This window comes from Aquarana catesbeiana, linkage group LG03 (assembly GCF_042186555.1).
Source record: "Aquarana catesbeiana isolate 2022-GZ linkage group LG03, ASM4218655v1, whole genome shotgun sequence".
NCBI classification, from domain to species: domain Eukaryota; kingdom Metazoa; phylum Chordata; class Amphibia; order Anura; family Ranidae; genus Aquarana; species Aquarana catesbeiana.
In genome coordinates, this window is record NC_133326.1 from 655,594,091 (window position 1) to 655,621,787 (window position 27,697).

Here is a 27,697-nt window from a genome sequence, read left to right on the forward strand (position 1 = left end):
AAAACAGAGCTGACCTCGTTCATCTTAAATCAGAAACATTCGCCCCACATTGACCAATCAGCTTCTCACCTTTATTCCCCAACTGTCACTTTGCAGCGCAGATTTCGTTTTGACTGATGGATATGGGGAACACAGAGCAGAGTTTTTATTTAGGACCTGTTCACACACTGCGTGCTACGGTAACGAGAGCGGTACCACGTGTTTTTACTGCAATGCGTTTTATATGTGCACTGCCTTTTTTTGAATGGCACACCAACACATACAACATATTGCAATGCTGCGATAGAAAAAAAAAAAAAACGTTGTTGGAAATGTGAAGGCTGAATCACACTGTTGCCTTGCAATGTAGCCCAGTCTCCATCCCTTCGGAGACTTAGCCACAGGGCAGTATTCTAACATGATAACGACCCCAAACACACCTTCAAGATGACCACTGCCTTGCTAAAGAAGCTGAGGCTAAAAGTGATGGACTGGCCAAGCATGTCTCCAGACCTAAACCCTATTGAGCATCTGTGGGGCATCCTCAAACAGAAGGTGGAGGAGCACAAGGTCTCTAACATCCACCAGCTCCGTGATGTCGACATGGAGAAGTGGAAGAGGACTCCAGTGGTAACCTGTGAAGCTCTGGTGAACTCCAAGCCCAAGAGTGTTAAGGTAGTGCTGGAAAATAATGGTGGCCACACAAAATATTGACACTTTGGGCCCAATTTGGACATTTTCACTTATGGGGTGTACTCACTTTTGTTGCCAGCGGTTTAGACATTAATGGCTGTGTGTTGAGTTATTTTGAGGGGACAGCAAATTTACTGCTATAGAAGCTGTACACTCACTACTTTACATTGTAGCAAAGTGTCATTTCTTCAGTGTTGTCACATGAAAAGATAGAAGAAAATATTTACAAAAATGTGAGGGGTGTACTCACTTTTGTGAGAACTTGCATATAACAATCTCATAACTGGGATCTGCATTTAACTCTGTCCTGAAGTTATAATCTTGAATATAGACTCAGATAAAATTAAAGCGTAACTCCACTTTTGTTGAGAAATAACATTCCCCACTGGGTGATCTATGTACGTTGCAAGGATTCTAACAAACTTTGTTGCAGATTCCTAACAGTTGTTATTCTGAAGAAGTCCCTGTGTGTTTGTCTGTGTCCATGTGGGAAAGTGAATCTAATGGGAGTGGTTTCATAATTATCATTTCGCTGCAGCAGCTGCAGGGCACTAATGAGGAAGAATGCAGGGTCTACATCCCTTTAGACGTGTTCCTTTTGGGAGTATCTCATCAAAAATGACATTTTTGTTCCAGGGGATGCCTGAAATCTGACTTGTATCTTAATGCAGACTTCTGGGAAAGTCAGTGAGCCAATCACACAAGCAGGAAATTACATATCTGGAGGGCGTTCTGTACACATTCTGTGTACAGAACACCTCCAGGTAGTCCAGGTAGCCATATTGCATTGCATTTTCAGATATTTACAGATTGAAAAAGAAAGGTATTTTTTAATAACATTCAATTACAACATGACTTGTGTGGCAATTGTATATGCTATATTATTTTTTCAATTTTTTTCCCCATGAAAGTGAAGTTACCCTTTAAATGTAAAATAAGTGAATTAAAAACCTACCTAATACAGGCCAGCTAAAATTGTTATTCCCAGGTACTGGAATCAGAATAAAGCACCTTGATTTGGTGAGGGCACAGTGCGTTGTTCTGCTTTTTAGCACAGCTGTAAAACGCAGATCAACGGAAGGACATCTGAAATACCATAATTTCCTATTCACACCATAACGCTGTGCATGCATGTCAACGGACGTCAAAATGTATGTCAATCGACAACAAATTTTATGTCAGCGCACGTTAAAACACAACTAAAATGGATGGATATGTACATGCATTTTCCATACATGTTAGCGCAAGTCAGTCTGAATTGGCCATAAATAGTTTATGGAAATTGGCAATCACTATAGACATAATAAACCATTGTTGTTTGTTTTCTTTCTTTATTCAAACATTACCTGAGTGTGCCACCATCTTCTTTAATTAAAAATAAATGTTTAACAAACATTGGGGTGTTGGGGCCCATTCAAAATGAATGTGTTACAGCAACATTGTAGGCTGCAGCAGATGTGTCACAACAGTACAATATAATGTGAACAGGCCATAACAAAATCACCAGGCATGCAACTAAACACCCAACCAAAATACAGACAGAACTGGTTTGCCTGTCAAAGGATTTGTAATTCTGTTCAGTCATTTATGAATGGTACACTTTTTCCACACTGCAAAGCCTGGTAGAGGACACCACTGATTTCCAAGTTTATCTTCACAACTTCCTCACTTTCCTGCTCATTACAGAAGGAATCAACAGTGATGAGGATACTTTGTTATCCAATTGTCAGGGGTCTGTGATAGTGATGTCTTGTAGATCGGCAACTCTGGGATACCCAGGGCGCAAAGTCTAAGCCTCAGCCTGTTTCTTCACCAGGGCCCATGATGGTGGGGATGGACTTGCAGCAAACTGGAACCAGGTCGCGCCCCCCCCCCCCCCCGGGTATGCCCAGCTGAGGGTGCAGAGACAACTAGCCATTGGAGAATACAATGGTAGAAGACAGAAGGAAATCCAGAAAACAAGCCAAGGTCAGGGCAGGCTTGGCAGGTAAGCACAGATGGTAGACGAAGTCAAGGTCGGCACTCAGGGAAGTCAGACACAGAATACACGCAATATCAAGGAAACAGGAGCTCAGAGAACTGTGAAGTTGCTCAGGCAATGGGCGCTGCATAGAGTACATGTATATGTAGGAAAGCAAACTAGGAGGTGGGGCCAGGAAGTGATGGGAGGGAAAGGAAATATAAACCCACAGAATAGCAGACGACGCCCATAGGTTAGCGCAGAATCCAAGAACACATGTGAAAGGAATTAGAGGACTAATTACATAGGCAGGGAAACTGCGGTCTAAATCGTGACACCAGTGAGCAGACTGGACACGGAAAATTGTGAAGCTGAATTAGTGGAATCCTGTTACTGTGAAATGTGTGTCAGGGCTGGGCTCAGCCCTTCCTTCTCTGAGCTGGCTGCTCAGCTGTCGGCTAATTGCCAGCTTCTATCTCTCCACAGTTACTCATCTGCTCGTCAGTCCTGCCTACTTAAGCCGTCCAGCCCAGAGGATCTCTGTCTTCGCTTTAGTCAACATCACAGAGACGCTCTCCTGCATTCCTGTTAAAAGACTTGCTTGGCTGACATCCCTTCTGGCTCCAGATCCTGTTTGCTGTTTGACTACGCTCATCTCCGGCTCCCTGAGGTTTGGCTTGTCTGACTATCCGTTCCAGTTCCTGAACTCTGGCTATGTTTTGACTATGTTTGTTCTATTTACTTTTATTATTAAACAAGTGTGATTAAACTGTACCTCTGTCTAGGTCTGATTTCATGGTTTCTGACAATGTGGATAACAAGACCAGCTGAACAGATTTACAAATCCTTTGGCAAGCAAACCAGTTGACGTGCATGTGTTTTAACTGTAGTATTTAGCAGCATACCTGTCATTCTGCTTTTAGGCAAGTCATAAAATAGTATTTTTTATTTTAGTCTTAGCCATGGATTGTATGCAGCTACCTTCAGGTGACTGGACACCCAAAAAAAGGTGTAGTGACATTCCCTATATAAATCCTCCCAATCCCAGGAAGCCTTAGTTTGTAGCAACTAGTGCCCTTTACTGTACTCCAAGAAAAGGATTTTACAGATAAGTAATAATCCTATTTTTTCAATTGTACAAGTACAGGACTTAGGAATGTTAGTCTTAATCATGGGACGTCTAAAAGCAGTCCAACAAGGGCTCGCGTAATAGGTCAAGGAAGGGCTCAACAGAAATCAGAGAACAGCACCTTCACCTTTCACACAAAAGTAGTATTAGATGAGGCCTGAACATCAATCTGGTAAAACTTAGACCCCTTTCACACATACAGACCATCCATCTGTTGATGGATGAAAATTGGACATCAATGCATTCCTATGGAACAACGGATGACAACGGATGATCATCTGTTTTCATCCATTTTCATCTGCTTCCATCAACATCCATTTTTTGAACGGATGAAAGGCCTGTTTTTCATCCGTTAAAACAAATCGGACAAAAAACAGATGTAAATGGATGAACGGTCCGTTTTTGCATGAAAACATGACTCTGGGACTCAAGTGGTTAAGGACTCTAGCTAGCAGATGTAAAAAAACGGATGAAAAAACAGATGAAAAATAGATGAAAAACTAATGTCAACTTTTTTCTTTGAAAAAAAGTGACTGAACTAATCAAATGAACGGTCCGCATGTGTGAAAGGGGCCTTAGTGTGGACAGAAAACCAGGTGGCATTCTTGCAAATCTGAGAAACAAATGCCTGATGTTAAAAAGCTCGAAAAGCACTAATAGATTTTGTAGAGTGGAAAGGATAGAATTTCCTTATTCCTTGGGATGTTTGGTAACAGGACAAAAGAAAGGGACAATAATGTCCTGGTTAATGAGGAAGGAGGAAACCGTCTTGGGGAGTATGGAGGTTAGGCCTCAGAACAACCTTATCCCTGAGTAAAACAAGATAAGGCTACTAAGAGTTGCTTTGCACAGAGGTGATAGCAACAAGAAAGGCCACCTTGTGAGTGAGATCAGACAAGAGAATATCCTCAATGTGTTTAAAGAAAGAAAGAATGAGGTTAAAATAGAAGTATGGGCAAAGAGAAAAAAAAAACCCTTATACTCACCTAGGGGGATGCACCATTAATCTGATGCTGCATCTGTCCCCCGCTGGCTCAGCAGTGGGAACTGAGCAATCAAACACCACGATCGCTCAGTTTTCCCCCTTCCCTCTGAGCAGAAAGCCGGGACTGTCAGTCACCAGCTCTCTGCTCTGCCCCTCCAGTGCTTACTGGAGCGCTGGGCTGTGGAGGGGGCGGAAGTAGCTGGCTTAGGCTCTCTGCGAATTGCTGAGAGGCTGACCTTGGTGCCGGTCCAGGCTTCTGGGCGAATCCTGACCAATTAGTCGGGACCTTTTCAGAGACTTGACTGGTTCTGTGATGTCAGCGGACAGTGGGCTTTAGCCTGCTGTCAGCTGAAAACAGATCACAGGAGTACAGAATGAACTGCAATCATGTGACCCATAGGAGAAGTATAGCCAAAATAGTTTTGGCTATACTTTACCTTTAAGATCCCATGAAGTCACAGGGAAAAGTACAGCAGGAACAATGTGTGCAACACAAAGGCTTTTTAACTAAGGAAGGGGAGGCCAATGATCTCTGAAACAGAAGCCATGATTTGCCCATTAATATTACTCAAGGCCAGAAGCTAGTCCAAACCACACTGAAGAAACTACAGGATATGTCCCAGAAAGTACTTCTTAGGATGGAATTTCAAGTCTCGCACTATGCAAAGTATGCGATGCTGGACTTTGTGAGAAGGTGACTTCCTAGCCTTTAGGAGCATAGAGACTACTGACTCTGATAAGACCCTGTTCCTCAGAAACTGGGGTTCAACAGCCATGCCACTGAAGTCAGTGACCAAGAAGCAAGATGATGTTCCAGTCCTTGAAACAGAAGGTCCAAATGATCTGAAAAGGCCCATGGAGAGTCTGCCAAGAGTCTAATTTTGTCACAGCACCACATCCTCCTAAACCAGTATTGTGCTCACCAGAGTGCCCTCTATCTTGTTCTTGTGGAACACGCTCAGGAAGTGCTCTGGAGAACGAAGATGTAGGTCAGATGAAAGGCGTAGATCAGGTGGATCTGATGCCACAGAGTCACCATGCAAAGACCCAAGGATCCATGGACCTGTCCAATTTGTTCCTGAATCTAGGCACCAGTAGGTCCACGTTCCTCCACTTGTGAGTATGGCCTTGGACTACCTATGTGTGGAGAGATCATTCTCCCAGATTTAGATGACTCCACCTGCCAATTTTCCATGCCTGAGAAGTGGATGATGTATAAGGTTGGTATGTGATGAGAGTGGCGTGACCCATTTGACTCTGGTCGGGTGACTTCACAGCCAAGAGATCCAGCATTGAAGGAACAAATTAACTGCCTTGAGTTTCAGGATGTTGATTGGAAGTCAAGCTTCCTCTGACAGCCAGGTCCCCTGCACCAAGTGTGCACTCCTCCCCAGCCCGACACATTGGAGGGGTCTGAAACTCTAGTTTGTAGTCCATAGAAATGGCACTCTTAGACCCAAACATCTGAGATCTTTTGGGACCAGGCAGATTAGAAGGTTGATACACATTACTTCATTCTGACAATTGGGGGCACCCCCTGGGCTTGCACCCAGACCTGGCTGGTTTGGAGGTCCAAGTCTTCTGACAGAAGTGCTTAGAATTGAAGCTCGAGGCCTAAAAGGGGTGAAAAGAACTTGTCCTAGTTTCAGGAACTGAATGCCTACCTGAAGGAAAGTAAGCCTTATTTTCTGGTGTAGGGGAGCATTCTTTGTGATTTCCTTGATGTACTTGTCCGAAGTACCAAATAGGTGCTGTCCCTCAAAGGGCATCCTCTGAAGATGCTTCTTACTTGTGAGTTCTGGCGACCAGCATTTAAACTAGAAAATTCTTCGCATGTGAACATAAATAGAGCTCATCCTGAATATCTGGCAAAGTGTATCAACGAATCTGTATATGCTGTAGTGTAAAGCCACAGGCAAAAGCTCCAGGTGGTGGAGAACAGAGGGGTTTGTTAAAATGGTGCCAAGATCTTAGGCCATGCACTTAGTTCAGACGGCAGGGGGTGACAGAAAGCCTATATGCAACCACATGTTGCATTGCGAAACTAACCAGGGAAAACAAAGCCTTAAAGATGGCTTTCAACTTTCGTCCATCAGGTCCTTGAAGACTGGAATATCTTCCACAGGAACTGTCAAAGGCGAGAAATGGCTGGGACAACCACGGGGACTGTACATTTCTGAAGAAGAACCTCCTCAATATGGTATTGCTGAGCAATATGGTTTGGAGGGACAAAAAATATTTTTAGGATGAAGTCAGACAGCATATGGACCCAAGGAGCATATGAACTGGGAAGGCTGTGGTAGGCTTTGGCATTTTTAAAGCTGCTCTAATGTCAGGCAAGTTTTGGTGGCATCTCAGCAGAAGGCATCTCATCCAGATCTAAATCACCCAGGAGCACAGAGGGGGCTTTTTCTATATCCATCTCCTCCTCGGGCAGGTTATCAGCTGCAAGAGTAAAGTGAGAGACAGACTCTGGAGGATAAACTTAAGGGGCCTGTTAGCGGCCCCTGCAATCTATGACATCCAATAGATCCAAGACCCTGACCATCACACATGATGGCTGGAAACTCCTCTTTAGATTGGTAGGAGGAGGACTATGTACCCAGTGGAGCAGTGGAGTTCCTGGACAAAGACAGAGAATTAACCTGGGAGCATTGCACAGAACAAAAAGGGTCCATTGGAGAGAGGCTATGACTCCCCCTTCGTCTTCCCCCATGCTGAGTTTGAGCTGGTAAGGTGCTCTGATCCCTTGTCTTTGCATCTATGATCTGCCATGTGTGATGCTAGGAGTCCCCAAAGGTGTTCATACAACCATCACTGTCATGGAGAGGGAAGGGTTAAGCTTTCTGTGCTAGGCACTGTAAGCTGCTGGAACCCAGGAACCATCCATGATCTTTATATTGCACTGCAGGAGCCGGAAGTAGACATGCTGTTTGGAAAGAGCGCCAAAAAGAACAAAAATGATGCTGGGGAAACTGAGGCTGCACAGATGTAATGGCAGACACACATGACAGATCCTGCTACAGAAGGAGGCAGAAATGGGTACCAAATTAAAACTGCTGGCACTCCCGCTCCATGGCTGCAAATCTTCATTTAAAAGTGTTGCAGCTGCCTGTAAGCCACCAGGGAATAGAAACTCCAGCATGCTGCAGACCAGGAAAGGGGGCTAAGTCCAAACATAACAAAGCAGATTTCTTTTTCAGTCATAGCAGTATATGCTAGGAACAAGCCTCTTTCTGGCTTCATCAGAAGGTGGGTAGGGTGTTAGGTTACCTTTTCATTTGAAGAAGAAATGGCAGGATCCACAATGAGAACAGTCAACTTCTTAGTACACTCCACCTCCATAGGATATTGCTCAGTAAAGCATTTGGGAGGAACAAATAATTTGTAGTAATCCAATCTCCATACAACATAGATTTCAGTAGTAAATGTCCTGAAAAGGTTTTGACTTTCTCGGGAACTGTAAGGGTGCCCAGACTGCTAACAGGGGTGGTTTCAGGTGCAGGGAGCTCCTGTTTTAAACATGTATGCACTAACGATGGAGTAGGTATCCTTAAACCCAGGGTTATGGCAGCAGACTGAGGCTCCTCAGGCACAATTCATCCACATAGGAGTAGTGAGACTCCTCTTCATCCACAGCTGCCTGTGCCACGGTTGCAGTAGCTATCTATCACAGAAAGACTCTGAAGGTAGGGTTGCCACCTCATCCCTTTAAACCCGAACACATATGAATTACACAGGTCCTGTGGCTGATAACGAGGGTAATGAAACTTATTTAGTGCCTTATCTGCAATAAATTAGCCCCAGATCCTGTGTAATTCATATGTGTTCGGGTTTAAAGGGATGAGGTGGCAACCCTATCTGAAGGAGAGGGCATAGAAATATTGTTATAGCCCCTGTGTTCTGTGTCAGCTGTCTAGGCAGAGATTTGGTTAACTAATTCCTGCATAGCCACAGAATACACTTCCAAAACAGAGGTGGTAGCCATACCTAGGGAAGCCAGGGAAGACTCCAAGGCGTGTGTTGACTCAAGCAAGGACAACCATTACAGTTACCAGAATCAGGTTAGGTTATTTGAGAGGAGCACTGCAGGCCACCCCAGAGCTGCTGAAGGATTGTAAGCTGAAGAGGCCTGAACGACCACTTGCATTGTGTCAGCACTGACATTACAAACTTTAAATGAGAACTGACACCCACACATTACAAGCCCCCCAAATTGTGATTTCTAGTCAATTACCACTTGTAGGGAGTCATGTAATTTTGTAGAGTCAATTTAGTCCATATTTGCAACCAGTAGTAGGCTGATTATATCACCATAACCCAGAAAGATGTGCCAGGCTGAATGTAACAGATTATTCAATGGTTTTTCCTTCATTTCCACCTCTACTTACCCAGAAAGGACACCCAGAACAAGGTTAAGCATAAAGAAGGAGCCAATGATGATGAGGGGAATAAAGTACAGCCAGTTCCAGGCACTGCCAAACACATCATTACTCTGCAAAGAGAAGAACACAGGTAAAAGGAACTGCTGCCTTATACTTAGAGTTGCCACCTCACCATACTTATACTGTATATACACAAGTCGAGAAGATACCTATACAGGCTGACAAGACTTATGTTACAAAGGGAAATGCCGCTCCCAGGACCGACACACCTGAATGAAAGCTCCCTCCCTACTCAGCCTCATAGGTGCTGGCTCTGCACGGTTAGATGAGGAAAAGAAAGTAATCCTGGACGGCCGGACTCAGTGAAAAATAGAGCATCTTTATTGTAACAAAAGAGCATAAAAATCCAAAATAGGTCACTTTAGAGGTGGATAGTACAGGAACAACAGCTAACGCGTTTCACAGCAGATGTGAAACGCGTTAGCTGTTGTTCCTGTACTATCCACCTCTGATGTGACCTATTTTGGATTTTTATGCTCTTTTGTTACACTAAAGATGCTCTATTTTTCACTGAGTGCGGCCGTCCAGGATTACTTTCTTTTCCTGTCAAGACTTATGTGCTTTAGCTTCAGCACTATGGAGTATGTTTGTCATTCAATGCATGCAATTTAGCTCTAAAAACTAATACATATTGTTTAAGCATGTATGAATAGTTTAAAATATAATTTATAAACTCAGAACTATAGTGAGAAATTTGAACCGATACATGTCAGTTAAAGGATCAGGAGTCACATATTGATAATTCAGTAATAGAAAGGGGTCAGTTATAAGGCAATGGCGAATATAATAATAGATCAGTGATAATAATAAGGCAGTGATAAACAAAGGTTAACAGATTAGATTGTGTAATAGTAAATCGGAGACAGAACAGACAGAACAGTTTTGGTATTAGGCCTCTTGTACACTGCAGCTTGAAAAAGCTCAGTACAGCATTTTTTTTTTTTTACTGAGCTAAAATGTAGGGCATTATTTACAATGTGCCTGTGCACACAGGTGCGTAAACAAGCGCAGAGTATTCCTCAGTAAAAAAAATATAGGACAATCTGCTTTCCTGGTCAGTATTTTTGCGCTGTTACGCTCAAATGTGCACAAATATGCACATATGAGCATAAATATTAATTCATTTTCCCTAGAAATGTTTTGTGCATGCGAATGCGCGAACGCAAAAAAGACGCCTGAAATGACGTCTAAACAAGCAGATGCTCAAACATCAGTACCGTGTGCAAAAGGCCTTAGGGGTCATGTAATAATAGATCAGTGATGATAATAATATATTAGTGATAAATATAGCATAAGAAGTCATGTGATAACAGATCAGGGATAGATAGAGGACAAGTATGGGATGAGGGATCAAGCAATAATAGGTCAGTCAGCAATAGATATAGGACAGTTGCTGTATAGGATGAAGGTTCATGAAGGTAATACTGGATCAGTGATAGATTCAGAACAATTATAGAATAAAGGTATCATCTAACCATAGATACAGTGATAGGTGCAGGTCATTTATAGGATACGGGGTCATGACAGGTACTGGTCAGTTATATGGCTAGAGGCTATGTAATAAAAGATACAGGACAGTTTTAGGTTGAAGGTTCATAATAACAGTTCAATGATAGAATCAGAATGATTATAGAATGAGGGACCATCTAACAAGATACAGTGATAGTTGTAGGACACTTACAGGGTGAGGGGTCATGACAAGTACTGGTGAGTTATATGGTTAGAGGCCATGTAATAAAAGTTTCAGGATTGTTATAGGATGAAGGGTCATGTAATAATAGATCGTGGATAGATACAGAACAATTTTAAGATGGGGGGTCATGTAATAATAGATCAGTTACAGATACAAGACAGTTATAAGGTCATGTAATAATAGATCAGTTATAGATATAGGACAGTTATAAGGGTCATGTAATAATAGATCAGTTATAGATATAGGACAGTTATTAAGGTTCATGTAATAATAGATCAGTTATAGATACAGGACAGTTATAAGGGTCATGCAATAATAGATCAGTTATAGATATAGGACAGTTATAAGTATGATGTAATAATAGATCAGTTATAGATACAGGACAGTTATAAGGGTCATGCAATAATAGATCAGTTATAGATATAGGACAGTTATAAGGGTCATGTAATAATAGATCAGTTATAGATACAGGACAGTTATAAGGGTCATGTAATAATAGATCAGTTATAGATACAGGACAGTTCTAAGGGTCATATAATAATAGATCCGTTATAGATATAGGACAGTTATAAGGGTCATGTAATAATAGATCAGTTATAGATACAGGACAGTTATAAGTATCATGTAATAATAGATCAGTTATAGATACAGGACAGTTATAAGATGGGTCATGTAAAAATAGATCAGTGACCAGTACATAACAGTTATAGGTTGGGGGTTCAGGGTCACGAGATCATTTTTTTAATAGTAATATTGACATCGCTGGATCCTGTACAGTTATAAGGCAAGGGGTCGTGTAATAACTGATCAGTGACAAATACAGGACAGATGTAGGGCGATTGATCATGTAATAAAAATCAGTGATAGCTATAGGAAAATTATAAGATAGGGGATCATGTAATATGCTGAACTGTTATGGGTTAAGGGGTGGGGTGGGATCATGTGATAATCAAATGACAAATACAAGACAGTTATAGGATAACAGTTCATACAACAATAATATCTCTAATGAACACAGGACAGTTACAGGATGAGGGGCCATGTAATAATAGATTTTTGACAAATACAGGACAGGTAGAGGATAATGGTTCATGTAATAATAGATCTCTGACAAATACAGGACAGGTAGAGGATAATGGTTCATGTAATAATAGATCTCTGACAAATACAGGAGGACAGGTATAGGATGACAGGGCATGTAAATATAGATCGGTGATAGATGTAGAACAATTATAAGATGGGGGTTCATGTAATAATAAACCAATGACAGGCACATTGGAATATCGGAGTATGAAGCTCGCACAATACAGCAGAGATGAGTACATGATGACATTTCTGGGGAAAGCATTGACTGCTGAATGAAAGTCTTCAGGTTTCTAGCTGTGGGAGGGTTGCCTCCTCCTCCCTCCTATCCCTGCAGGGAGATGGGGGTGGTGCTCTCATCTACGTGTGCAGTGAAAGGTTCCTGTGCCCATTTCTTGATGCTAAAAATACAAGCGGCAGGAGAAAGCATCCTAAGAAAGAGAACTGCTCTCCTGTCAGAGAATGGGGAGGAGGGGGAGGGGTGCACCATTTCCTTTTCTATCAGGATGCTGCCCTTGAGCAGAGAGAGACTCAGCTGTCACTCACACAGGCACTGCTAGATGTGCACAGAAAATCATATCTCACCTTCTCCATTCCACAGTGAGGCCTAAACTCTGGAGTTACTACAAATTACAGCTGGAGGCCACATGTTTAACTCCCAACTGTACCATCCCTAGTAGGGACATTTCCTATTTTGGAACCAGATTCCCCTGATACTTATTTTCCCACAATTGTTATTTTTATCTAATGCATCTATCTGTATAGATATACTACTCTATATGAACGTTTATGTAGTGCTGGACTGTATGTCCGGCATGTCAATTATTGCACTGCTAATTTTCAATTGCCCGTATAAAGGAAAAATAAAGGTGAGAAAAGATACCAGTGATTTGTGCTTTGTGCAGTATCTTTTTTCAATTAATAAGGCATTCTCATTTAATAAGGCTTTAAAAAAGAACTATCACACATTTTGCATGTAGTACTTTGTTCTAGATTCCTAAAACACTAGCTGTGATGTTGGATAGGGCACCGGCCACCCCCTTAAACCCCCACCCCCACCCTCACCCTGCGCACACCTGCCTGACACCACTAGGAATGATCTCCTTGCCAGGGGTTTGGGAAGACCTGTGAATGGAGTGTTGGTATAGGGAGGGCCTATGAATTCAGAGTTGGGTGTAGGGAGGGCCTATGAATGCAGAGTTTGGAGTAGGGAGGGCTTATGAATAGAGAGTTGGGTAAAGGTAGGGCTTATGAATATGAAGTTGGTTTTAAAGAAGGCTTATGAATGAAGAATTGGATGTAGGGAGGGTGTATGAACAGAGAATTAGGTATAGGGAAGGCCTATGAGTGGAGGATTGGGTGTTGGGAGGGCTTATGAATAGAGAGTTGGGTGAAGGTAGGGCTTATGAATGGGAAGTTGGTTGTAAGGAAGGCTTATGAATGAACAATTGGATGTAGGGAGGCTGTATGAACGGAGAGTTAGGTATAGGGAAGGCCTATGAGTGGAGGATTAGGTGTTGGGAGGGCCTATGAATGGAGAGTTGGGTGTAGAGAGGGGCTCTGTAACTTGATAATTGGGTGAAGGGAGTTCCTATTAATTGAGAATTAGGTGTTGAAAGGGCATATTGGAAGGACCTATAAAAGGATAGTTGGATGTAGGGAGAGTTAATTGTAGGGAGGGCTTATGAGCAGAGATTTGAGTGTTGGGAGGGCCTATGGATGGACATTTGGGTGTAAGGGTGGTCCTATATATGGAGACATGGGTGTAAGGAGGGCCTATGAATGGATAATTGGGGGTAGTAAGTGGCTATGAATAGGTAGTTGAATAAATAAAGAATTGGGTGTAGAGAAGGCCTATAAATGAAGAGCTGGGTGTGGGGGGGGGGGTCTATAAATGAAGAGTTGGGTATCGGAAGGACCATATTGACTTCCTAATTTGCCACCCTGATGGCTGTTATTACTGGGTGCTTCTGTTACATAGAATTGTAGCATATTGCTTGCTCCCCCACTTTCATAAAAAGTCTTGTGGGTCAACGCAAGATTTCTATACTTTCAGCTCATACTAGACTCCTAGCTCAAAGCAAACTCAGCAAAGCAAGACTATTGGTCAAGTGGTACGCAAATGCTCTTTAGATATCTTCAGCTCTGGCATGCTTTGAACTTCCAGTTCCCGAAGGTCAGATTTTGTTGTAATATGACAGCCTTGGAGTCACTCCTTATTAGTCTCCAATGAAACCACTCTCCACAGTCTATACTTGTCTAATAATGCCTACAGACTTTTTGGCTTGTTCCTCGACTTCTGCTTAATCCCCAACCTGTGACCACTTGTTACTGACCTTTGGCTTGTTTACTGACTATCCTTCCGCTTGTTTCCCAACTACTATATCTGCTACTGGACCCCGGCTTGCTCAACTCCTGGTGGGATTGGAACTGAGGACTGTGACCTGGTACTAGCATGCAGCAAAACCCATCTCCACCATCCAGAGCTCTGGTGAACACGGGTTAGTGCTTAGACTCCTCACCTCGGGTGAGCCTGTGTCATCCACCAGGGTGATCTGCTGCTGCACTTATCCAATTGGTTGGTGGGAGCCTCTCTACTGCTTTATCTCCTAGCCTCCAAGCCTGACCCCTGCTGTGGCAATGTGTAATATGATATATTTTCTAATCAGGATTTCACCCTTGTGCAACCTCTTGGACTTGGTCATTCTAAATTTGACCTCTGTTTACATTGTTTTGAGGTTTAGCTAGACTTGTTATATTCCAGAGTAAGACAGAGTCATCACTTTGACTTTTTTCATACTCCCTTGATCCCTAACTCCAAGCTGGCAGTTTGAGGAAAACATTTAAACTGTTAACAATCCATCCAACACCCATGAAGTTGAAATATGTGCTTAAATAGGTATTTACTTATTTGAGGTGATCGGAGGTGACAAATGAAATGCCACGTATTGCTCTCTTTTTTTCAAATTTATTGTAACTCCATTCACACTTTAAACTTTTAATTGTATCATTTCCCAACAGAGTATAACCTTGACATTTCAGCTCTACTATACTATGTAATCTACAAACCAATTTTACTTTTTATATTTTAAAACACATTAGCTGAACCTCTACATATACAAGAGGCCTATTTTTAAAAACTGTGATAAAAAGGAAGTTTTTCCCAAAAGCCTTTAGTGGCCTAATGAGTTTCTGCATTAAAATTTTCGACAAGTACCGTAGCTGAAAACTATGGGCAAACTCTCCACTTATGTGGAGAACATTCCCCCCCCCCAGTTTGTAGAAACAGCCCCAGATAATTCGACTTATATCATGCTAAAATATATACAGTGTTCTAAATCCTGGATCTGTAGGATTGCAATTGTTTTTGAGCTCAATGAAAATGAGTACACAATAATTGTACTTACATGGTATAAAATATCTGTCCAGCCCTCCATAGTAATACATTGAAATACAGTTAGTACCGCAAACAGGATGTTGTCAAACTGGGTGATACCATTATTGGGTCCCTCCCACTTGTCATAGCACGTGGTTCCATTGGGGCACCTGCGCGACGAGGAGTCATTCCCACACAGGCCCTCAATCTTGAGTTCATCTGTAGAAAGACATAGTGTTCTGTTCATTTGGAAGGCCAAGAATGATAAAGACAATGACAAAAAACACCACATAGCTGTAAGACAGTTAGGTCTAAAAAAGTTTTTTTTTAATGCCATACTATAGTAAATGGCTGAAACTTAGCAACACTCCCCTATTGGTTGATTAAACGTTTGTAACAAATGTAAGGGTATATGGCCCGCTACATGGGTTTCTAAGACCCATAATCAGTGGCAAAAGTGGCAGCTATTCACTGTGCACCATAGCTGAGACTGAGGCTATAAGGACTGGATATATAATTCGAACAGTAATACCTTTATATTTCATACGAAAACCTTTAACCTCTGCCAAAGCAACCCTTTAAAGTGTATGTCCAGCCAAAGTTTTTTTTATGCTATCCAAGGCTCCATTAGAGAGATTTTCTCTCAATTAACCATGCACTGCTCCAATTCTGGCCAATTTCCGCTGGCCCAGCTGAAATTCAAGCAGTCTATGGCTCTACTGGAACAGTTCTGTTCACCAAAAGTCGATTGTTCAATCAACATTTGTGACAGTGACAGCTGGCGGAAAGAGGGCTTTGTCCATCTGTGCTGTTAGTGAGGATGAAGGAATCCCTCCACTGTTAGCATGGATGGAGGAATAGCTCAGAAAGGGGTTTTGTCCAAATGTGCTGTTAGCAGGGCTTTTTTTCAGCAGGAACGCAGGAGAACACAGTTCCAGCACCTTCAGCACTGAATGTATGTAATGGCATGGGGTGCTGGAATGTGCTGCAGGGTCTATTGATGCTGGGGGATCTATTGTCGCTGGAGGGGATCCATTTTGCAGGGAGGTCTATTGTTGCTGGGGGAGGGCAATTGTTGCTGGTGGGGAATCTATTGTTGCTGGGGGTGGGTCTTATGTTGCTGGGGGGGTCAGTTGTTGCTAGGAGAGATCTGCTGTTAAGGGAGGGGTCTATTGTTGCTGGGTACTGGAAGGTCTATTGATGCTGGCTGCTGAGAGATTTGTTTTTGATGCCGGGGTCTATTGTTGCTGAAGGTGGGGTATATTGTTGCAAGCGGTCCATTGTTGCTGAGGGGATCCGTTGTTGATGGGGGGGGGGCTATTGTTGCTGCTTGCAAGGGATCTACTTTATGGCTTTTCTTGTTATCATTGACAAATCCCATACAAAGTACTCAGCACCACAAATGTTACTTCGTTCTGTATTCTCTAAAGGGGGCAGTACTGGGAGGTGGGTAGGGGTCGGAACCAAGGGACGGTGCTCAGAGGTGGGTAGGGGGCAGTGACAAGGGGTGACTCCCTGGCTGTTAGCATATATAAAGGAATCTGATTTCTTTCCTTTAGCCTGCAGACCTATACATGTATGACCAACTTTATTGTCACTGTGACAATGATTTCTCCAAACAAGAAGTGAGCAAAAATCTGCAGTAGGGACACTAACAGCACTGAAAAGCTAACATGTGGCTCTTTTCCCTACTCACTTCCTGTCTGGGGAAACCATAGTCAATATGACAGTAATTGGGGGAAAAGCTCTCAGATGGAATCCCACAAAGCAGCAGAAACCCAACGGATATTTTAATCTTTCTTAACCCTATCCAAACATTTTGGCTGCTCATACATATTGAGGTGCATATTTGTAATATGATTGGGTAAACTTTTCCCTTTTTTTCAGTCCACAAAAGCTTACTTCGATCCTTAACAGCAGATAGCATGGAGCAGGTTACAGGTAATCCTCACTTAATGACCAGGTTCCGTTCTAACAACAGGGTCCAATTGGTTAAATGAATTGGTTGTTTAAACGAGGAGCCACAAGTAATCAATATTTTAAGCATTCTTTACTACTGTACTGTACTGTATTGTGAAAAAAAAGGGCTAAACACAAAACTCCAGCTCAAAAACACTGTTTTAATTTGCATAACTACAGAACACAAACGAAAATTCTGTACTGTACAACACAATGATTGAAGTAATTGATACAATAAATATTATTCGCGGGCGGTTACTGATTTCGCAATAACATTGACAGAGAAACTCCAGAAATATGACATTAGACCATGTTGCCTTTCAACATATACCGCTTTGCGCCTAAAGGGCGTATATCACCCTTCTTCAGACACGGCTCCTATGGAACAGTTCATAACTGTCTTAACGTGTTAGGTTTTCCAACAGGTCCTTAAGAAACAGCTCCTATGGAACAGTCCATAATGGTCTTAACGGGTTGTGCTTCCCAACAATGATATATATCACGTTGTTCGGGTGGGGAGAGTTGGTCGTAAGTTCGAGTGGTCGTTAAACAGGTAAGTCGTTAAACGAGGAGTATCTGTATTATACGTTGAATTGTGTTAAACCCAATGAATGATTTTCTTTAACTTTAGGGATATATGTAGTGTTTTTTTTAGTAACATTTACTTTATTGTTCCACGTATTTAGATGAACAGACAGGGTTGCTCAGGACCAGGGAGTTTGTTTTGGGAGACAGGTACACAAAGGTTCACCTGTCCTTTAAGTGCTTAGCTGCCCTTCTAAACTCTGGCTTCAAAACTTTTTGAGTTGCTGACATATGCAGATCTAAATTTCTGACTTCACCTGCTGCATACTTGTTCCAGTCTGTGAATAAGAAGCAACCAAGCAACTATCATTTTTAGAAACAGTTGGCACCACTGTATGTCTCTTATGAGAGGTTCACTTTAATCATGGTGTATATCATCTGAATTAAAAATGATAAAGCATCTTGTTTTTAATCAAGTCACTTATGACCCATAGACTTGCACTAAAAGAGAAAAGTATTGAAACACTGGTAAGCAGGAAACTGAGTCGGATATGAAATGAGCAAATATGACTGCTTGCTCGCACAGTGCCTTGCACAAATATATAACCCATTTGGGCTTTTAACTGCGCCCCTATGCTCAATTCCAAGGGGCCTCATTTATCAGTGGCTCTAAATGAAAAAGTGTTGCCCATAGAAGCCTAATACTTTGAGAGGCGGTTCACACATTAGCGGCTTCAAAGTCAGACGACTTTGAAGCCGCCACATACAGCTCGACTTCAGCGCGGCTTGCAAAACGACTTCTGTATAGAAGTCAGTGCAAGCCGCTCCGAAGTCGCCTCAGAGTAGTACAGGAACCTTTTCTCTAAGTCGGAGTGACTTGAATCGTCCCTATTAGAACAGTTCTATTGTACAGAATGGAGCGCAACTTGTCAGGCGGCTAAGTTGCCTGACAAGTCGGCCCTGTATGAACCGGGGTTTGACTCTTCCACTTCAGACTTAAAAGCAATACATTTAATTGTTATTTTATTCAACATAGAAAGTTCTTCTTGCATACACTTCTTAAAGGATTCTGCGGGTGCGATATCAATCAAGGAAGTAACAGCCATCTCACCTCCATAGGTTTCATAACAGGAACTATGAAATTTGCCAATATAAAAGTCAAGCCCAATGATAGCAAAGATGAGAATAGCAAAGAACAGCAGAAGCCCAATCTGCAGCAGGGGGATCATGGCTTTCATGATAGACTTCAGGACCACTTGTAAACCTAAAGGGAACAAAGACAATGACATAAAAGTGTCAACATCGTCAGTCACAACATTAACTACATAAATAAAATAAAAACCCTCTTTTACCCCTACAGGGTAAAAAAACAGCAAGACCTACAGACAGAAGACCAACTGTTTTGAGGATTCATTATAGTGCAAGATTTCACCAAGAGTTAGAATTATTAGTATTATTGGGACTCCAGAGCCGGACTGGAGATTAAAGTGTATGTCTAGGCAGAAAAAAAAGAACTTCATAACTTTTATGCAATGCATGTACATTTCACCAAGTTTTGTCTTCCTGCCACAGCATTACCGAACACCTCCCCCTCTCCTATTCTTCATAACATATCAGGGGAGGTGTTCTGCAGTCCAACAGGGGAGAAATGGGTGGGGCTGACAATACAGCTTTGTATTTTAGTGCCGCAGAGGCAGCGTTGCCAGCTCACTACAGGAAGTTAGTAACAGACTAAATTTCTCGCAATTTAACAGGTAAAGTTTCCGTACTTAGTTTTTTAACAGGACAAAACATTGGAAAATGTGCTTGCATTGTAGAAATGTACTGAATATATATATACAGTATCTCACAAAAGTAAGTACACCTCTCATGGGGGAGATTTGCTGCCCCTCAAAATAACTCAACACACAGCTATTAATGTCTAAAGTGCTGGCAACAAAAGTGAGTACACCCCCTAAGTGAAAATGTCCAGATTGGGCCCAATTAGCCACTTTCCCTCCCCGGTGTCATGTGACTCATTAGTGTTACAAGGTCTCAGGTGTGAATGGGGAGCAGGTGTTCTGAAGGCACTGCAGAGCTACAGTTCATTGAGGGAACCATGAATGCCAACATGTACTGTGACATACTTAAGCAGAGCATGATCCTCTCCCTTCAGGGACTGGGCCGCAGGGCAGTATTCCAACATGATAACGATCGTAAACACACCTGCAAGACGACCACTTCCTTGCTAAAGAAGCTGAGGGTAAAGGTGATGGACTGGCCAAGCATGTCTCCAGACCTAAACTCTATTGAGCATCTGTGGGGCATGCTCAAATGGAAAGTGGAGGAGCACAAAGTCTCTAACATCAACCAGCTCCGTGATGTCATCATGGAGGAGTGGAAGAGGACTCCAGTGGCAACCTGTGAAGCTCTGGTGAACTCCATGCCCAAGAGGGTTAAGGCAGTGCTGGAAAATAATGGTGGCCACACAAAATATTGACACTTTGGGCCCAATTTGGGCATTTTCGCTTAGGGGTATACACACTTTTGTTGCCAGTGGCAGACATTAATGGCTGTGTTGAGTTACTTTGAGGGGACAGCAAAGTTATACAAGCTGTACATTCACTACTTTACATTGTAGCAAAGTGGCATTTCTTCAGTGTTGTCACATAAAAAGATATAATAAAATATTTACAAAAATGTGAGGGGTGTACTCACTTTTGTGAGATACTGTGTATATATATTTTTTTTTTTGTGTTGTTTTTGTTTTATTTCTTATTTACACAACCTGTTTGATAAAATAGTGGTCATCTGTATGGGAGTAAAGATGCATCACATCACTAGCACATTGCAAAATACTTACCTTAGAATGAAGCCCTCCAGCGGCATGCTGTCACCGCTGACAGGGCTTCCATCTTCACCCGGTCTTTCTTCCGGGTTCGAGTGCTCCAGCCATCTGATCAGGCGAAAATCTCAAGAGACACTGCGCTCACTTTGTACAGATAGCAGCTCACACAACAAAACAAGGAAATTTGTCAGTAATGCAGGTATATATAGTGTAGCGCTGATTAGATGATAATTTTTACAGATTTCAAAAAGATACCAAATAATTATTCATAACGCCATGCATTCCCTAGTAACAAGGAACTCCAATAAACATCTATTGCGTATAAAATACAAAAATAAATAAAATACAAAGTATATAAACTAAGAGTCCCGCATAGGTATTGGGGTTATACACCCCGTGGATGTCAGACTCAAGGAAGTGGTATATAACAAATGGATCCTCAGTATGGAAGCAATGCAGGCTTACCGGAACTGTTGGACTCAGAGAGACATATGTCACCTGAGTCAATAACGCTTGTATTGCCACCATGCAATGAAATGGGGTTTCTCAATGGGACGTTGTGGAATCCAGATGTTATTCTAGGACTCTCGGCAGACCTCTTCCATACGTGACCCGATATCGAAATGGCCCATATAAAGTAAAGAAAGTGGCCACATAGTATAATACCGTTTTTAAAAGTAAATTTATTGAAAAGTAAAACACTTACATTATCCGTATAAAAAAGCGCTTGTAATAAAATGGTGGCAGGCAGTGGAGACTCCACTGCCTGCCACCATTTTATTACAAGCGCTTTTTTATACGGATAATGTAAGTGTTTTACTTTTCAATAAATTTACTTTTCAATAAATTTACTTTTAAAAACGGTATTATACTATGTGGCCACTTTCTTTACTTTATATGGGCCATTTCGATATCGGGTCACGTATGGAAGAGGTCTGCCGAGAGTCCTAGAATAACATCTGGATTCCACAATGTCCCATTGAGAAACCCCATTTCATTGCATGGTGGCAATACAAGCGTTATTGACTCAGGTGACATATGTCTCTCTGAGTCCAACAGTTCCGGTAAGCCTGCATTGCTTCCATACTGAGGATCCATTTGTTATATACCACTTCCTTGAGTCTGACATCCACGGGGTGTATAACCCCAATACCTATGCGGGACTCTTAGTTTATATACCTTGTATTTTATTTATTTTTATATTTTATACGCAATAGATGTTTATTGGAGTTCCTTGTTGTTACTAGGGAATGCATGGCGTTATGAATAATTATTTGGTATCTTTTTGAAATCTGTAAAAATTATCATCTAATCAGCGCTACACTATATATACCTGCATCTGATCAGGCGAGCTGCGGTTCTGTTTGAGAGATTTTCCATCACTTCCTGTCCCAGTGACTACAGTTTTGACAGACAGAAAGTAAGGAAAAATCTCCAACAGTAAAGTAGAGAGGGCAGAAGTCGGCTTTTTATTGCTATATTTGTCAGTTTCAATTTTCCCTTGCAGAGATAAATCCAACAGAGATTCTACTCCTTCCCCACTCTGTCCAAAACAAAAAAAAGTATATTCATGGCCAGCTCATTTTGTTTTTTTGTCTTTTTTTTAGATAGAGATTTTTTTTTAGAGTTTTAAAGTTGGAACCCCTGTCAGGTTTTATTGCTTGTGTAGAAAAAATAAACTGTGTCCTAAAACCCTAAAAAAAGCAGCAGCTCTATGGTGAGATATACACAAAAAATAGACACTATATTAAGAGAGCTGCGCTCTAATACCAAAACTAATATGTGACAAAGTGTAACAATGGTGAAAAATAACAATGCATGAGTCGACACTAAGGGTTGTTGAGTCCCAAGAAAAAAGTCATCAACATAAACAAATATGTCCTTAGGAATATTGCTATAGGTAATAGACAAACATCAAGTTTTTGGAGTCCTCCCTCGTGTAGATGACAAATTCACACCAACATGCAAAGTGTACCCGCCACCACATAGAGTGCACGCTTACCAGCTAACACAAGCTGGATCGCTTGTGGCTAATAACCAGCCAGGGCCTTTCCCTCCTGAATTGGCAAGCAGCGACTCTGATCGCAACAGCCTCCAAACACCACTTATAGGCGGTGGGTAGTGTTAACACAGAGACTTAAAAGGATCCAGGGTCTTCGATTCTCATGATCACGGAAACCCAAAGAAAGGAAAGATGGCTCTCCATAGGTAAAACCAGACTGGTAATTTATTATATAAAACAGTAATACTTACATAGAAGTCACGTAATTCAAGCATAGATGGTATGCTGGCCGGTTATGATACGAACACCCATTCCTTCGGAACATTGAACAGTGCGGTGTCGTCAGCACGTTGCTCCTCCCAACGCATTTCGTCACAAGTCTGACGCCGTCCTGGGGCAGCTGGCCGGCTTACCATCCATGCTTGTATTACATTACTTCTATGTAAGTGTTACTGTTTTATACAATGAATTACCAGTCTGGTTTTACATATGGCAAGCCATCTTTCCTTTCTTTGGGCTACCGTGATCATGAGAATCGAGGACCCTGGATTCTTTTGAGTTTCTGTGTTAACACTATCCACCCGCCTATAAGTGGTGTTTGGAGGCTGTTCTGGTCAGAGTCGCTGCTTTCCACTTCAGGAGATGAAGGCCCTGGCTGGGTATTAACCACAAGCGAGCCAGCTTGTGTTAGCTGGTAAGCGTGCACTCTTTGTGGTGGCGGGTACACTTTGCACGTTGATGTGAATTTGTCATCTACACGAGGAGGACTCCAAACACTTGATGTTTGTCTATTGCCTATAGCAATATTCCTAAAGTTTTATTGCTGTCTCTGTCCCTGCTAGGGAGATGCACAATGTATGGGCCAGCACGCCTAAATGCTTGTTGAAATGTCAAGACATTTATTGAGAGGTCACATAAAATGTAATGGTACAAAGTCACGCAGAGCCCATACATTGAGCTTATCATTCTGCTGGGGAGGTTCACCATCTCTGTTCATGCTGGAGTTGGAACTCTAACCAAAACAGGAACAGTGGAAAATCTTCCACTGGGGAAATTTGTTCTGGTAACAAAGATGAAAACAGAGATCTTCCTTACTTTGGAGAGATAGGGGTTGATTTATTGAAGGCACATAGGCTATTCATTTTGCAAAGGAAGTTGCACTTTGCAAGATACGGTCATTTTTCCCAGGTCTTAGTGAATGCTGTGCAGCACTGCTGGCTTTAATCATCCAATCATGTGCACGCAAAAATGTTTTCTTTTATTTTCCCTGCACATGATTAAATATTCCATGCAAAGTGAGATTTCACCACTTTCACTACGCTCTGGAAAAAATTCCCTTGCACCGAGTTGTTGAGAAATCAAGCCCTCTACAGCCAACACCACGTCAGAGTGCAGAGAGTCACACACACAGTAATAACAAGAGGGGATCCATCGTAGTGAGACAGAAATCAATAAATGAAAATACATTTGTCAATAACTGGCAAGCCTCTAACTATCTGCTCTGCTGCTCCAATGGGGTTTTAAGGGTTAAACTTCTGTTGACAATAACGTGTCTAATTTATCAACGGTGACTAAATATCAATATGGTCATCTGGCAAACGTCCCCCAAGTGACACATTTCCTGGATTCCAGGTTCTGCATCAGTGACAGGAATGGCCTGGTCAGTGGAGGCCTGGCACCATTTCACCTGTGTGGGGGAGGGGTCTTGACTACTGCGGCATTACTCATAAATTCATATTTCCTGGCTGCTATTACAGGGGATGCACAGAAATTCACAAGCCATCTGCTACGCTAAATGCAGATATGAAAGAGTGACTTATTCCTAAATACCTAATCCATCATTTCACCTCTGCTATTTTTTGCTATTTAACACCTGTGTATCTTTTAAGTTAAATGTAAATCCCGAGCAGTGGACTTTTCAACAGCAAGGTGTTGACCTACATCTCTAATTAAACTGCACACCGTGCTTCCTTCATCTACCTATGTGTATTTGGCACTGAGGTCTAAAACATAAATGTTTCAATGTGCCAAAAATCATACCAGAAAACCTTAAAGTAATTAATTAATCTTAAACCTAACTATAAACCTGTCCTAACCTTAAACCTCAGCCTCATACCAGATGTAAAACTCAGCTTAAGCTAAACTTAAACCATAAATCTAATGTATCATTCAACTCATCCTGTAGCCCTAAATCATAACCTAAACCATTGCTCTCCCCAATAACACTCAACTCAACCACAACCTTAACTTATAGCATAAACCTTAACCCTCAGCCTAACCCCAAGCACCAACTACAATCATCAGCCAAGCCTCAATTCTAATCCATAGCCCTAAAGCTGGCCTTATACTGTTCAGTATCAACCAGTTCCTGATGACCCGGCTGAAATTCTCTTAGTTAGACATCAAAGAAATCCTGGACAGCCGCACTCCAAAAATATTTGCCTTTATTCAATAAAGTGTCATCCAAAATACAGGTTACAGCAAAGTAGAACAAAGCTTACGCGTTTCACACTACACAGAGTGCTTAGTCATACGACTAAGCACTCTGTGTAGTGCGAAACGCGTAAGTTTGTTCCACTTTGCTGTGACCTGTATTTTGGATGACACTTTATTGAATAAAGGCAAATATTTTTGGAGTGCGGCTGTCCAGGATTTCTTTGATGTCTAACTGCTACAGCATTGCCAGCACCTGGACAGACTGAAGGAGATGCCTTTTACTTTGATCTGACCCACCTGAAGCGGTGATACTCTCTCTCTACTAAAATTCTCTTAGTAAGTGACCCAGTCGGCCCTCTCCTGCCCAACATCCTGCGTTTGAAAATTTGAAGGAGCCAAGTGGAAAACTTTATGGCCAGCTTTAACTTAACCTTAGCCAGCTTTAACCTAACTTAGCCTTACCCCTAAACTGGAGTCTAACCTTTAAAGCGGAGTTCCACCCAAATTTTGAACAATATCTGTATGTATTCTCTTCCTTGCCTAGATGCTGACATGCCGTTTAAAAAAATTTAAATCGCCGTAATTACCTTTTATTTTTCTATTCTTCTTTGCACTTCCTGGTTCTCCTCCCATGGGAGTAGGCGTGTTTCTAGCCTCTCCCAGACTCCTGGGAGCTAGTCTCAGGCTTCCCAGGATGCCACTGAGCATGTGCGGGAACGAGCGGTGAATGCTGGGAGGACAGCATTCACCACATCCAGGAAATAAATGCTTGTGGGCTTCAAATGCCCACAATGAAGATGGAAACTGCCTGCGGTGAATAATACAAGTTATTCTTTCCAACGAAATCTGACACAGGCGGACATATTACACACAATATGTGAGTATGTAATGCTGAGAAGTAAAATTTGTGAATGAACTAAAAAAAAAAAAAACGATAGATAAGTGGACCCCCGCTTTAATAAGCCTTACCCTACTCCTAAACCTTTCCTGAACATAACCCTAAGCCACAATTTAACCTCTAACACTTAAAGGAGAAGTCCAGGCAAAACCTAACTAATGCTAAACCTGCTCTGTGCCACATTCTAAACCTAATCTATCTAACCCTGTAAAGCAAAAAAATCACTGTACTTACCTATCCTGCAGTGGATCCAGCCCGGTCCCAGCATCAGCTGTCAGCAGTGGCTTCAGTGTGTGGGCGTGTGCAGGAGTGTCATCCGACAACAGAAGCCCCATAGTAAGTCTATGGGTGACGTCACTTCCTATTAATTTCACAGCTGTTGTCGGTCCTCTCCTGCACACAGCATCCGTTGCTTGAGACCAGACCGGATCGGGTGCAAAATAGTTAAGTTCAGCGAGTTTTGCTTTACAGGGTTAGATAGATTAGGCTTAGAGTGTGGCACAGAGCAGGTTTAGTGTTGGTCGGGTGCTGCCGCCGCCATTGCGGGTAAGGGAACCCGGCAGTGTAGCCTATCGGCTTCATGGCCGGGCCCTGACTGCGCATGCGCGAAGTGCGCTGCGCTCTCTCACTGGCCCGGCAGAAGGGGAGGAGGGGGACCGAGCTGCTGACGTAATTCGCCATGACCCGGTCTCCCAGAAGTGGGGACAGGGTACCTGTAAAAAACAGGTACCTTCTTCCCCCGAAAGGTGCCAAATGTGGCACCGGAGGGGGGAAGAATAATCAGATAAGAGGAAGTTTCACTTTTGGGTGGAACTCCTCTTTAATTTTAGCATAAACTTAAAGCATGAACCCAAGAACAAAAATGTAATATATTACAGCTAACCAGTGTGACAAGAATCACTGCTTGCACCATATCTATAAAGCATCAGCATCACCATATCTATAAAGCATCAGTCTTAAACTGGCCATACATGAGTAGAATTTTGTTTGAAATTTTTTTTTTCTGAACATTCGTTCGATTTTCTAATGGTTAGTGGGGTCAAATTGATGGTCATTTTTATTTACCATAGTTACAGTCAATGGCAGCCTGGCCTATATGGAGCACAGGGGCGCCAGACGCTAATCTACATGCAGGGCGCCGGACGCATGGATTCCAGTGGGTTTTTTTTTTTTTTTATTAGCAGCCTGAGGTTCTAATTGGCTTCAAAAAAAGGGTGGGCTCGGGGCGCAGAGCATTGCGTTTCGAGCCCACCCAGTTGTGTGACAATAGCTAATTGGCCAGGGAGAACCAATTGGCCACGGAGTCTTAGGACAATGTGTTACATGTGTTACATGTATGGCTCTATGTGGCCTTAATTTTTTCATGGTAGCGCTCTGTGAGGTGCTGTTGTCTATGTATTTTTTCTTGTACTTGTGCTAAAGATTTAAAAAGAATTAAAAAAAAAAATTCTAATAGCGTATCTAAAATCAAGAAAAAAAATTATAGATTGCACCTTAGTCCTTAAATGTGGTGACTACATCAGTTTTCTTTTTTGATTATTTTTTCCCCTATATTTTTACCCGAGGATCCTACTATTAAGGCACTTTCAGCCTAAGGGTGACAACCCTAAATCACTGCACTGTGCTGTACATTTAATAAATGGGGAAAAGCCAGTGATAAGCTAAATTATTGATGACAAGTGCAGAGAAAATATTAGAAACAAACCT

At 42.1% G+C, this 27,697-nt stretch overlaps 1 protein-coding gene across 7 annotated transcripts in view; it reads right to left on the reverse strand.

Annotated features, from left to right (window-relative positions):
- CACNA1A (calcium voltage-gated channel subunit alpha1 A) overlaps window positions 1-27,697 on the reverse strand; it is a 363,579-nt gene that overhangs the window by 265,825 nt on the left and 70,057 nt on the right. For all 7 annotated transcript variants that reach the window (XM_073622743.1, XM_073622741.1, XM_073622739.1 and 4 more), the window contains exons 4-6: window positions 18,939-19,091; window positions 15,375-15,562; window positions 9,138-9,241 (exon numbers count right to left, since the gene is read on the reverse strand). In XM_073622743.1, the coding sequence (XP_073478844.1) occupies window positions 9,138-9,241; window positions 15,375-15,562; window positions 18,939-19,091 (445 nt within the window). The remainder of the gene's footprint in view (window positions 1-9,137; window positions 9,242-15,374; window positions 15,563-18,938; window positions 19,092-27,697) is intronic.